At 32.3% G+C, this 14672-nt stretch overlaps 1 protein-coding gene across 2 annotated transcripts; it reads left to right on the top strand.

Moving 5' to 3' along the window:
- The first annotated feature begins 1381 nt into the window (after positions 1-1381).
- On the top strand, positions 1382-6225 carry LOC140832717 (polyadenylate-binding protein RBP47-like). 2 transcript variants are annotated; one of them, XM_073196873.1, is made up of 6 exons: positions 1382-1902; positions 3356-3836; positions 4343-4407; positions 4478-4608; positions 4700-4796; positions 5820-6225. In XM_073196873.1, the coding sequence occupies exons 1-6, from the start codon at positions 1525-1527 to the stop codon at positions 5982-5984; spliced, it is 1317 nt and encodes a 438-aa protein (XP_073052974.1). In that variant the 5' UTR covers positions 1382-1524; the 3' UTR covers positions 5985-6225. The 2 variants fall into 2 exon arrangements, with proteins under 2 accessions (XP_073052974.1, XP_073052973.1); XM_073196872.1 differs by having other exon boundaries at positions 4340-4407.
- The last annotated feature ends 8447 nt before the right edge of the window (positions 6226-14672 follow it).

Raw genomic sequence — 14672 nt, 5'->3', positions numbered from 1 at the left:
ATTAATGCCAAGCCCATCTTTGTTGCTGTTTTTATGTTTTCACTAATTTTCAGCTATGGAATTATTTCCACTGAGGAAAGGAACCTGATGAACATCGACAAGAAAGATGTGATGAATCTTGAAGTGAAAAATGATTCGAAAAGTTTCGACATGATCAGAGGCCATGATCGTAAAGATGAACTCGCAACAGAAGAGGACGATTTTCGTCCTACTACACCAGGGCACAGTCCTGGTGTTGGCCATGCTCATGGACCATCAAGCTTAGAGCCATGAAGTTGGAATTAATCATGTAATTGGTGTGTATATATATGTGTGTGTGTGTGTGTGGTTTGGGACACATCATGATATATTCAAGTGTGTTGGATTAATCAGTCTAGCTAACTAGAATGAACATAAATTGTGTAATATGTCTGCAATATTTAATCTTATTGTAATGTTATATTGTTACCATGGACGATTGTAGTCTGTCGAATGTGTTAAAGTTGATGCATGCAATAAACTCAAAAAAAAAAAAAATGGTAGTTGAAAATAACTTTGAAAGGGATCATATTAATGATCAATCGGAGATCTATTATATATACTAGTCGTTCAGACACACATGTTGTGTTTAACATAATACATGAATATCATGTATGACATGAACGTAATATATTGATATTTTTATAATATTTTGATATAAATGATGTTTAATAGAGCTCTGATTGATCATGGACAATATTTAATCACAGAAGACCTCTACTCAAATTATATATGAACATGTCTCTTTTGAGACGGTCTCACGAATCTTTATCTGTGACACGGATCAACCCTATCGATATTCATAATAAAAAGTAATATTTTTTCATAGATGACCTAAATAAGATATCCGTCTCACAAAATATAACACGTGAGACCATCTCACACAAGTTTTTGTCATTATATATATAGCACTCGGGCTTCCTATGATTATGGATTTTATAATAGTTTCTAAAACTTATCTAATTATTTTCATAGTATAAATACTACCATTTGTCTATTTGTAAGGAAAATTTCTTTAAATTAACCGTTCAAAAAATTAATTTGGCATGTATCAGAATTTTGTCAACATATATAATTTATACCAAGAAGGGACAAATGTATACCAAAATAAAGCTTTCAACATAAAACTTCTGAAGATTATTTAGGTAAAAATCTAATGAATTTGTCTTAAAATAAACGTAAACAAGAAAACTAATTATTAATGAAATATCATTGTTATTTATTATGACAAAATTGAATAAATTAGTAGCATATTTATTTTGAGAAGATGCATGAATGAACGGGCTAGATTGCAAAGGAGTTTCGAGATCTAACGGCTGTCAGAGCTCACGCGTCATGTAAGGGCATCCTTTCATTCAGCCTCCACAGTTCCTCCTCTCTCCGAAACTCAGATTCACCTTTGCATACTTCTTCCCCACATCTCTGTATATTACAGTAGGCTGATTTTTATTTTTATTCTTATTATTTTGGTAATAATTGCACAGTCCTTGGATTTATTTCTTGGAGATGGAAGCAAATAACGAATCCGAATCTCTACAGAGTAATTCTCAAGAGAACAATAACGACAATAGTAGGGATAATAACAATAACAAGGTGGCGCCACCTCGTGTGGTGACGCCGGTTCCGGGACAGCAGTGGGTTGCGATGCAATACCCAACGGCGGCTATGGTAATGCAGCATGGGATGATGCCGCCGCCGCATTACCCGTCGCACTACATGCCGTACCACAATCCCCACTACCAACACCACAATCCACCTCCCACGCCGCCGCATCCGAGTCAGAACAGCAATGGGAATGAGGAGAACCGCACGCTCTGGGTCGGCGACCTCGATTATTGGATGGACGAGGAATATCTGCGCCGCTGCTTTGCTTCCACTCGAGAGGTATATGTGTATACGTATCTGTTTTTGTGTAAAAATTTAGTCTTACTTTTATTTTTCCTTAAAAATGGTTGCTTTTGTTAATGGGTTTCTGTGATATTTTGATGTCGTTGGATTCATTATGTTGTATTGGGCATATTGTGATAGTATAAAGGAAGGATAGTTAAAATAAAGGTGGCATCTTTAGTTGCAGAGTTTGTTGGTTTAGCTTTGGTATTGGTCGTTAAGGTAATAGAACTTTAACTTACGATCTCCTTGATATTTTATTTTTTGGGTTTGTTTCTCAAGGCTGAAAACTTAAGTGAAGTTATTTTGAATGCACTGTGGTGTTATAGCGTTTGGTAATTGATTTGTTATCCCATCTGCGGTGTTGTCTTGGATAGATATTTTGGTAAAAGTTAGCTCCTTTTGGGGAAAACGGTTTCTTTCAGTTTAAAATTTTGCACATCCAGATCTTGTTTGTAATATTACAGCATGATGTCAAATAAATAAGTAGGGCTTCGGGTAGCATTTTTTTTAAATCAATCAAAATATATAGCTTTTTTAATTGGGGTTGGTTGGCATTTCTGCTGCTTCGGTATTCCAAATTGTTAAAGTTGGACTTCATTTAATGCGTATCTTAGCATAAGGAGTAATTTGAATTCTCCATTCCATCTCTGATTCGATATTTGGTATGTCTGGTTTAAAGGGCCATGATTACTTTTCTGGAAGGTTTTTCTATCAATTTAGTATTGAATGCATGAATTTCAAAGTGTAGAGGTCAAACAAGGTATTCAGTAAGTATTTACATCAGTTTTTAATTGCTGTTCATTTTTCTTTTAAGAAAGATTATTTCCTTTTCTCTGGTGAATTTTTTTAAGATATAAACTCCTTTCTCTTACTTCTTCTTTTTTTTTTAAAAAATTTGATCAGCTTCACCTGAGATGGAGGAACGTTTATTGAAATAGAGGCGAGGAGGTCAAGACCTTTAGAGCATTCTTTAAAAATAATTTGAAAGGAAATCCTGATAGGAGGATATTAGTAGCTGTTTCTTTCAAACAGGCACATGAGGGCAAAACGAAACTATTGTACAACAATAAAGCAGATATTTATATGTGCGAGCAAATATGAATTACTAGTAAATTGCAATTTATCTGCTACTGAACAGTGGAAGTTCTTATTTGACTTCCATTTGCTATCAATTTGAAGATCTACCTTGTCTTGCTTATTTTAAAGTTGGGTAGGCACTTACAATCCCCTGCACGTATTATTAGCCAAGGCGCATTGCAATAAGGGTGTGCCCTGACTGACGTGGTGTAAGATGTTCATTGTACACTTTTTAACGACTGACTTTGACAGACACAAATTCAAAGATATTCATATAAATGATACCAACCTCTCTAGCATAAGTTCAGATACTTTGATTTCAAGTTCTACATTGATGCATCTTCACTACAAGAAAATGTACCCTGTGCAGGTTGCGTCCATAAAGGTTATCCGCAACAAGCAAACAAGGTTTACTGAGGGATACGGATTTGTGGAATTCTTTACTCATGCGGCTGCCGAGAAAGTACTGGAAACTTATGCCAGCTTTATCATGCCTAAAACTGATCATCTTTTCCGTTTGAATTGGGCTACATTTAGCATGGGTGATAAACGCCCAAATAATTCCTCTGATATTTCTATCTTCGTAGGAGATTTAGCTGCAGATGTTACTGATACTTTACTGCATGAAACTTTTGCTAGTAAATACCCTTCTGTTAAAGGAGCTAAAGTAGTCATCGATGCCAACACTGGCCGTTCAAAGGGCTATGGTTTCGTGAGGTTTGGAGATGACAGTGAAAGATCACAAGCTTTAACTGAAATGAATGGTGTGTATTGTTTGAGTCGTCCCATGCGCATTGGCGCAGCAACACCAAGGAAGCCATCTGGTTATCTACCCCCATACTCACCACAAGGTATCTTGCAACCGGTGAAAACTGTATGTGCTATTTTTATTTACCCTTCTATTTTGATTGATCATGTAGAAGTATTAAAATAGGGATTGTATTTTCATTCCTGCATGGTTTGGATTATTTAAAGACTGTAAGGATAAATCTGAACGGTTGCCAAGAGAGGGGACTAATAGAAAAAGAAAACATGAATTTTTTTTATCATTATTACTATTATTATTTCTTTGATAGAAAAAGAAAACATGAATTTTTTTATCATTATTACTATTATTATTTCTTTGTGATTTGCATTAGATCATGAGAACTTTGTTATGCATCATGAAGCAGCATATTGACATGTTTCTGTGAAATAATATGTTCGGATTCACATTAGATGTTTTGCAGTTCTGCTTCTGCATTGTTCAATTTAAACAATTTTTTTACCTCCTTTCTACCTCAAGACATTCCTTTATGCAATTATTTTACTCTGATATTTGGCGCAGTATTTTAATTATTCTGAATGATTTTAGTAGGTGGGTACTCCAATGGTGTATTAGCTCAGGGCTCGCAGTCTGATGCAGAATCTGTGAACACTACAGTTGGCTATCTAATCCTTCTCGTTCTCCTCTTTGCCATAAAAAATCTTTTATAACATATTATTTTTGTAGATTTTCGTTGGAGGACTTGATCCCAATGTTACCGATGATGAACTCAGACAACCTTTCCTAGAATATGGTGAAATCACGTCCGTTAAAATTCCGGTTGGGAAAGGATGTGGCTTTGTACAATTTGCTAGCAGGTAAATTTAATAGTTACAAGTGTCTTAGTTTTTCATGTACCTTATTGCCATGGTTTATCTACAATTGGAATAATACTATGCATTTTGGCAGAAATGAAGCTGAAACGGCATTGGAGAAGTTGAACGGTACGATAATCGGGAAGCAAACCGTAAGACTTTCATGGGGGCGTAATCCCATGAACAGACAGGTAACTTGACTTTTCACCTCATGTTCTTTCTTCGTGTGATTTTATATTTCTCCATCTACTTCTATTTTAAAACAGTATTTTTGCTCTTGTTTCAAATATTGCTTTGAACAATGAAAGGATTCTTTTTAACCTAAACGATAATAATTGTGTGTATCAGATAAGTGTTGTCACGGATGTTGTAATACCGTATGACAAAATGCAGCGGAATAATATAACACACAAATAATTAAAATAACACAGTCATAGTTACGATGCCTAATGGCAAAATAATCATTAGAAAAGAAATAAAGTTTACAAAAACAATACTAGCGAAAAAATGAAACTATCTTCCTCAACAAATCAAAGAAGTGAATTGCATCCTAAAAACTCGATAATAAAAATAACCAAAACACAAAGACGCAAATATGTGTAGCTGAAATTCAGAGCAACAAAAAAATTCTTCGCACACTCTGTACGGATGTTGTCTTCAAATGTTTCCAACACTTCACAGCAAAACAATACAATTACGATGCTTCGTTTTTGCAAGTTCTTCATAAAATTCTTTCGTGTATTGCTTGTCACGCTTCTCTAGCACCTTTCAGACGCATCTATTGTGCATCAATTATTCTTCAATATATATAGATTTGTGTTGATTTTAATAGAATTCATTGAGTAGGTTCCTACGAGATAAGAAAATTAGTCTTTCATTTGGAAACAAATTTTTTTAAATATTAAAGATAAAATCTAGAGTTTAAGAAACTTAATATTCTAGAAAAATAAATTTTTTATGCAAAATCTTATCAAAAGAAAAAGAATTTAGGAGATAAATTTGTATCTTGCATGTAAATCTTATAGTTCGTTTTTCTACTGTAAAACATCATATCCGTGGATTGAAGTAGGCTGTACTGTTAATTTTTTTTCCCTGTGTAATCTCCGGCGATGAATTGGCCCGAGCTTCATACCTCTCTCGTTTCTTGAGAACCTTGTTTCATTTTTCTCCTTGGTTTTCCGCATCCCATGTTAACTATTTTCCACAACCTGCAGTCGAGAGCTGAATATGGAAATCAATGGACGGGGCAATATTATGGAGTACCTTTCTATGATGGCTATGGCTACGCTCTGCCACCACCCCACGACTCAAGCATGTACCCTGCAGCTGTTTACGGTGCCTATCCCATGTACGGAACCCATCAACAGCAAGTCAGCTGAACGCTCTCGCAAAAATGAACACGTCCTCTCGGAGGGGAGCACCACATCACAGATTTCACATCTCTATTGAGCACCTGGGTATGTAGAATCTTGACAGGCAGCTCCACCAAGCATGGGAGCCGGAACTGAATTTTGGCATGTTTTAGGTGTTAGCTCCATAGGAACTTCATTGAACATTTGTTTAGAAGTGTGAGACTTGACACGAAACTTCTTGGTCAGAATAAACATACTTCCGATGATACCATTATTTCTTATTAACATTAACGGTAACTCAAAATCTCCAATTTTACGGCGCCAAACATTGGTTGGGACTTGGGAGGTGCTTGGTTTGAGTCCGGATTGTATTATTTGACTTCTACCCTTTCCATTCACAAGGCAATCCTGGAGAGATTAAGCGAAACGATGAGGTTATTTACAATCGGTCTCGAAAGAGAATGAAAATAAAAACATCCCTATTGTCTTCCTCTCCCAAGTGAACTCTAGGAGGAATAGACGAAAACGAGAAAAGAATAATAAGCTTAAATTGTCATTTAAAAAAAAAATTATAAATCATGATTTTGAAGGCATCCAAATGACTCTAAATCCTGGTTTGCCAATAAATTCTTGAATCTATTTGAGTGGGAGAGGACCATTGTGGGCTGGCAAAGGGCAAGATCCAAGGTGGTATAAGACAAGGACTGGTCTTTAAACAGAGCTTCTTCTTCATTGATTATTTATTTGTCTGTTTTTGTCTCATTACTAAATTTGCAAATCTCCACTGATTTTGGAGTCTTCCTCTCATCCACATTCAAAGCTTTCCCAATTTTATGTTCACAATATGTGTGTATGTTGATCAACCAGTTTTGTTGGATGTTGGAATTTATTATTTATTACATATTAGTTAAGGATTCCTTCTGTAAGCAGACAAGATGAACCAGTTGTTTTCTTTATTGGCTGGCGACCATCTGGAGGGTACAGTATTTTTTATATTTCGATAATGGAAATTCACATTTTTAGATTTTTATAGAATTTAAGTTCGTTTGTTTATACTAAATGCATAAATAATTATTGGTATTAAATCATCAAACTTATGCATCCAAATACATTGTATGACACAAAGCATTTGGTTGATACGACTTAAGTTGTTATTTAGTAATATACAGAAATACAATAAATTTTATACGTAATTTTTCAATTTATATGGACAAAATCTAAAGTTTTTTAAAAAAAAATTGTGATTTTTTTTTTTTTGTGTGGGGGTGGAATCACTAACTTCTAGACTGCTTTTGGCATGTGGGATGCTTTCACTCTTTTTATCACCTCCATTATTATTATTATTATTATTATTATTATTATTATACACACCAAAAAGTGAATTATTTTTTATTTTGTCCTCTTGCTCGTAAAAAGTGAGACGACCCCAAGTTTCATTCGTATTTGTTGGATAAAAAAAATAGCTTTTATTTACCTAAAAGAAGTAAAGGGTATATTTATAATACTGAGTAAATTAAAATATATCGCATGCCGATTTCCTTTCCCCTGGGTAAGTTGATCCAATCTTGCTGTTGAATTAATTTATATGTAATAATTGTAGGTGGAAGTTTTATTCTTAGTAGCAATCGGAAGTTTATCGTGCGACTGGATTTCTTACTATCTTAATGGATGCTTCTTAATTTACTTGGATGACATTGGATTAATCGATATATTTGGGTGTATCCCCTTATTTACCTAGACATAGAGCCGATTAAGATAATGTTTGCACAAGTTTATTTTAAGTGCATCTCAGTTTCTGTATACAATTTTCAAACATTTCATTGATTAGATTTTTAAAATATTTAAAATAAACTAATACAAATAATGTCTTAGATACATGAAATAAAGTGTTTTTCGAGCCATGGTCTCGGTTAGCCCGAAGTAAGAGGTATATGTGATTCTCATTTTTAGATATATACAAAGGGAAAACATTATATATTAGAGTGAGTCTCATGTGAGACCGTCTCACGGATCATAATCCGTGAGACGGGTCAACCCTGCCCATATTCACAATAAAAAGTAATACTCTTAGCATAAAAAGTAATACTTTTTCATGGGTGACCCAAATAAGAGATCCGTCTCACGAATATGACCCGTGAGACCGTCTCACACAAGTTTTTGCCTACATATTAATGGTAGGATCCATTTTTTGATGTTTTCCTAAAAATTATAGTAACGGTAAAACTTTAGTGCTTTAAACAGTACCACAACTTAAGAGTCATGTGTTGATCACTAACAATTATCGCACTCAATAATCATCATATCAATAATTGCATGCATTACATGCAATCCATAAGAATCGAACATGTGAACAATAATTGTAAAATCAAAAACTTTGTTGTTTTAACATAGTTATAATGTAAATCATATAACCGTACAAGTGTCGTGCGTCGATCATTTTGTAGCTGAACAACTATTCATATGGAGATATAGGAAATTAATGTTGGGGTGTAGCATGAAAATTACTCTGAGGAGACAAGGATTGAAGGTGAAGATATGTGGAAAGTTGGAAGGGAAGAGAGTACAATTATTGAATGAAAATGGAATTATGATATTGATTTCCAAATGAAACATCGAAGTAGTCCCCACACAATAAAAGTCCCCTTTGTGTATGAGCTATCGCGGTCATTTTGAAATGGATAAAATTAACATTAATTACCTTGTCTAATCATATATATATATATATATATATATATAATATTATCAACTTTATTTTATCCTATGAAATTCTAATATATGGAATAAATTTATAGATGCTTGCGGTGGAAATTTAATGGGTATATATATATATATATATATATATATATATATATATATATATATATATATATGAATGTTTGGGGGATTGATTCTTGCCCAAAACCACCAAGTCAACCCCTATATAAGATGCCATTTAAGGTCCACAAAAAGTGGGAAAGGAAACGAGGTACCTAAAATTTCATAAATTTTTGAGTAGATTTCTTATGAGACGGTCTTTATCTATGAGACGGGTCAATCCTACCGATATTCACAATAAAAAGTAATACTCTTAGCATAAAAAGTAATACTTTTTCATGGATGACTCAAACAAGAGATTCGTCTCACAAAATACGACCCGTGAGACTATCTCACTCAAGTTTTTGACTAAATTTGTATACAAGAATATTTTAGCATAATAATTGAAGTCTATCCTATGTTTAAAGTTTATAAAACCGTCTTCTACAGACACCAATACCTGTACCGAAATTTTGACTTGGTAGCAAATATTGAATATGTCGTTGAAATTTTAATTGATTGATGGGGTTAATATGTTTACAAAATATACATTAATTTCAATTAGGGTACTGTTCTTTCATTTGAAGAAGAATCCTTGTAATTTATATCTTTTAAATCATGTCTATGTCAAATATCATATCTATATACTCTTTCAATAGTAATAAGCATTTCTTCAAAACAATCTATTTCACATTAAATGTACTAAACTGTAAGTCATGTAAATGGAAGACGTAATTTTCTGCTCTTATGCAAATTATAAAACTGAATCCTTGTTGTTTCATCGGGGATAACACTAAAACTCTTTATATTTTAAAACTTAGAGACAATCACAATCACTTAGATATAATGTATCATATACGACACCATTTAAAATACTTCTTGTCTCACACACATTGTTCGATTACTTGACGTACATGAGACTAATCTATCGACAAATTGGTCTTGGGCTACAAGAGATAATTTATTTATTGAAACAATCTTTCCCTTGAAGTTAATTTCTTTATTGATAAGATTTTGTGAAATATTGAATTAAGTAATACTCTTAGCATAAAAAGTAATATTTTTTCATGGATGAACCAAATAAAAGATCCGTCTCACAAAATATGACCCATGAGATCGTCTCACGCAAGTTTTTGTCAAATAAGAGAAGCAATATAAGGAAAAGGACTCTTCGATTATTCATCTTTCGACTCTTCATTTGGAAATTTCTGTGGCTTCTTACTAGTGCACTTTTGCACATTGTGAAATTTAGAAGAAAAAAAAAAACTATTCACAAGGACGTTGTTGTGTTGAAGAGTGTTATCTCACGTGTTGCCGTTATTGTTGGATATATCTGTAAACAACACGTGTGGAAGTATTGACTGAAGATCACATGTTTAATTCTTCAGTGTTTGGCATCGTGTTTTTGCTTTTTGAACACGTTTTAGTGTTGGTAGTTATTTTGGAAAACAATTTATTTTATCAAAGCATTGAAAAATTGATTTTCACTAAAATCACTAGTAATTGGTTTTTGTAAACTGAAATGTGTTTTTTAGTGCTTATTTTGCTCTGAAGCATCACACAAGTATTTATACTTATACACAATTAACTCAAAGTTATTTTAGTTTTGGTTATTTATTTGTGATATATTATTCCGATGCGTGTTGTGCCAAGTATTATAACATTTGAAACAACATTTAAATAAGATACACACAAACTCTCATGTACCTTTTATAATTTATGTTAAACAAAATATACCTCATACCTACAAAATAAATGAATAGAAAAATTATATTACCATCTCCAGCTCTACCGAAAGCAATTTTGGAGGTTCGTGGATTTTGACATGAATCTTCACCGTCAATCGGTTAAAAAGTTGAACCCTTTTTTGGCTTATGATCATGTGAAGGGTAGTTGGTGTTTAATTAAAAATAAAGTATGGTAGACGACTGATGATCAATATGATATTAATGTCTTAAGTTTAAGGAGTAGGTCTTGTGAGATGGTTTCACGAATTTTTTTTATCTGTGAGACGGGTCAATTCTACCGATATTCACAATAAAAAGTAATAATCTTAACATAAAAAGTAATAATTTTTCATGGATGACCTAAATAAGATATTTGTCTCACAAAATACGACCAGTGAGACCGTCTCACACAAATTTTTGTCAAGTTTAAGACGAAGTTTGAAAATTAATTGTAATATAACAAACATGTCCCCACCTAAAAAAAAAAAACAACAACTATATATGCCTTCATTTTTTAGTTTTATTATAATATTACCCCCTCCGTTTATCTTGTATTGCACATGCATGTAATTTAAATTTAGATGATATTTTGAGAAAAATAAAAGAATCTGAAGCTTCTTGAAGTGTTGGTTAGAACCGACATGAAAAGAATCAATTCAAGTAAATTATTAAGTTTTGTGGATTTTGATTTTAGTTTTAATAATGGTTAGTTGGGGTGCTTTTTTACCATTTGTTGTGTTGCATGTTGTCTGGAATTCAGTCTTATGGGACAATGATTAAAGTGTGATCAAAGGTGAATAATCATAATTAATAAGTTTACAACTTTCCATGCAAGGAGATAGTGAGGTCTTTCAATTAGTAATAAATTAATGATGATAAGTTGTTTTTTTAATCTATTGTTTCAAGTATTAAATTTCAAATTATACTCAGGTTAATGAGATGTTAGTCTTAAAATCGATATGTCATGCTCGGAGATCGAGACGTATGACACTTACATTGTCTCACAATCACATAATTACAAAATAACAAATCTCATAAATACATAATTTAGAAACAAGTTTTTTCATTCATAAATAGAAAACATTAGCTTTACAACTCTGAAATAATCAAAAAAAATGTTTAACTATAGTATGAAAGCTCACCACTTGAAATAAAATGATAACAAAAATAAAAACAAACGTTAGAAATAGTCTTTCTTTCTTAATTATCATCTCCAAAATTGATATTGTTCTTCATCTTTTAACCGATCATCATTCTTATCTGAGAAGGAATGATTGATATGTTCGTCACTCAGTAAACAGAGAGATTCATCTCTAGGTTTAAAAGCATTTTTTCACAACAAAAAAGTAACAGCAGATATATACAAAAAATATGTTTACTTTGCGGAAATAAACATTTAACATAATTATGCACGGAACAAATTATGAATTTAATGAGTAACTGATATTAGTTTACTATTTTATTTCCTCTAAAAATTGATGGCCATGAATCAGGAATCGGAAATGTTCAAAATATATATTCCTATAATTAATTCACAAAGTTCAGTAGTTCAAAAATATATATTTCAAAAATTATATTTTAAGCACATATAATACATATATGATGATCGGTTTTAAAATATATATCTCGATTCAAAATATAAAATCCACTTACTTGATTATTCTTGAATAAGAAAAACGTGTAAAAAAATTGACTCGAAAATCACTAGAAATCTGCATGAATTCGAACAATGTTTCGATAAAAACTTCGGGTTGGACCGTTTTAAAAATGGAAGCAAAATTTTCTCCTTCTTGTTGGTGCTATGGATCGAAAATTCGGAGTTTTTTTATACTTGATAATGTATGATGTCCTCAAGCTCAAACAACTATTTATAGTCTCCAAAGAAAGGAGCTGAAAGATACTCATTATGACTCTCTTTAAATGTTATAATTCTCTTTTATTTAGATGTTACAATTCTTAGCATTTTAGATTAATGAAACCTCTCACTTTCCCTTTTATTTTTGAGTTTATGGTTTGTAAATGACATATAATATGTGATAATTATTAGTGCAATATCCGTTAATGTCTTTCATGTAGATAATATTTTTTCGTATCTTCATAATATCAATTTAAGATTATATCCAATTATCTTTATTTATTTATTTATATATCTATAGGTCCATGGAATTTTTAAACTGAATGTTCGGATACACAATTTTTTGTATTTATCGGGATAACGTTGAATTTTTTTAAAAATAAATATGTGAATAATATAAAGAGTAGGTCTATTGTGAGACGGTCTCATGAATCTTTATCTGTGAGACGGTTCAACCCTACAGATATTCACAATAAAAGATAATACTTTTAGCATAAAAAATAATATTTTTTTATGGATGATCTAAGTAAGAAATCTGTTTCACAAAATACGAACCATAAAACGTATCACACAAGTTTTTGCTATCTCAAAAAAGCGAAAAGTTTTTCTACGGAATTTGTCGTGGAAAGTGGTTAATTGGTCCACTTCATAATAACTATCATCATATCCACCACTTATCATCATGGTTTCCTTCCTCCTAGCATTTTCTCTTTATAACCAAGTAACCAACTATAATTTTACTAAAACTTAATTCAACTCTTTTTCCCCCAATAATAGATATACGAGTTAATCGAAAATAATACTATATCATAAACATTAGAATTTACTATTTATGAGTTAATCGAGAAATTAATTTCGTTGTATGATGTAATATGTTCGTAGATGTCTCATGGATATGTAATATGTTCACATGAACATCTTGTCAAATTTATTAAATATTTTCATAATGTTCACAACATTATTAAGTATCATTCATATATTAAGTCATGACAAAACTGTCGCTATTATACAACGGAATTAATTTCTCGATTAACTCATAAATAGTAAATTCATAATATATATATATATATGAATGAGTTTCATGTGAGACCGTCTCACGGATCATAATCTGTTAGACGGATCAACCTTATCGATAATTACAATAAAAAATAGGCAAACACTTGTGTAAGACGGTCTCACGGGTCTTATTTGTGAGACGGATCTCTTATTTGGGTCATCCACGAAAAAGTATTACTTTTTATGCTAAGAGTATTATTTTTTATTGTGAATATTAGTAGGGTTAACCCGTCTCACGGATTAAGATTCGTGAGACGGTCTCACATGAGATCACACTCTAAAAAGTAATACTCTTAGCATAAAAAATAATACTTTTTCATGGATGACCCAAATAAGAGATCCGTCTCACAAATACGACCCGTGAGACCGTCTCACACAAGTTTTTGTCTATATATATATATATATACCAAGAATTGAATCTGGTGAATTGCCATCGATTGTTTTTCACGTGCATTGGTTGGACAATAATGTGATACAATTCAGCTTTTGCTATTTGTATCCACAATTGAAGCAAATATAATCTACAATAACTTTATGTTAAATTCGCAATCTGAAATTCTAATTTTGGCCTTGTTTCCCCATCAAGGCAAGGGGAAAACTGAAAACGGCGCCAAAGGAGGTGCAAAGAATTTGGGGGCATTTTCGGGTTAATAATGGTTTAAAAAGAACGCTCACGTTAGCTCATGATGAAACACAAGGTGGCCTGTCTACTTCGTGCGGTACTATCATGCGCCTCGTTGCTCTTTCGCTTTTTCTGTCACACCCCTCCATTTCTTCACCCTTTCCATCCTTCTACTTTTTTAGTAAAAAAATATTAATTAAAAAACACCCTACGTAGAATATTATTATATTATATGAATATCCAATTGTACATAAGAAAACCATGAATAACTTTTATCTTAAAAATAACCTCGGTCATTTAATGCAGTTATTATTGAATTGTATTATATTTGCACTGCAAAAAAAAAAAATTGCAATTATAATCGTTAAGTTTATTGTTCAAGTATAATGCAATTCTTAAGTTTACATCATTTGAAAAAGATATGCTATTATTATGAGTATGTATGTTCAACATTGAGAGATAAAAAATACTTATGTTCGCTAGTCAGGTCGCTCGCAATGTAAAATAAGTGAGTTGAGTTGAAAATTTCACGACCCGTCTCAATCTATCTAATCACACATAATATTGAGTTAGGTCTGTCGAGTCTGCTCGTCCCGCTACCTAATAAGGTGGGGTGAGTTTGGCTGATAATTTCCCAACTTCCACACATCATGATTGGTTGC

The sequence above is a fragment of the Primulina eburnea genome, chromosome 5 (genome assembly GCF_022965805.1).
Source record: "Primulina eburnea isolate SZY01 chromosome 5, ASM2296580v1, whole genome shotgun sequence".
Classification (NCBI taxonomy): domain Eukaryota; kingdom Viridiplantae; phylum Streptophyta; class Magnoliopsida; order Lamiales; family Gesneriaceae; genus Primulina; species Primulina eburnea.
This window is presented reverse-complemented; position numbering and strand designations above follow the sequence as displayed.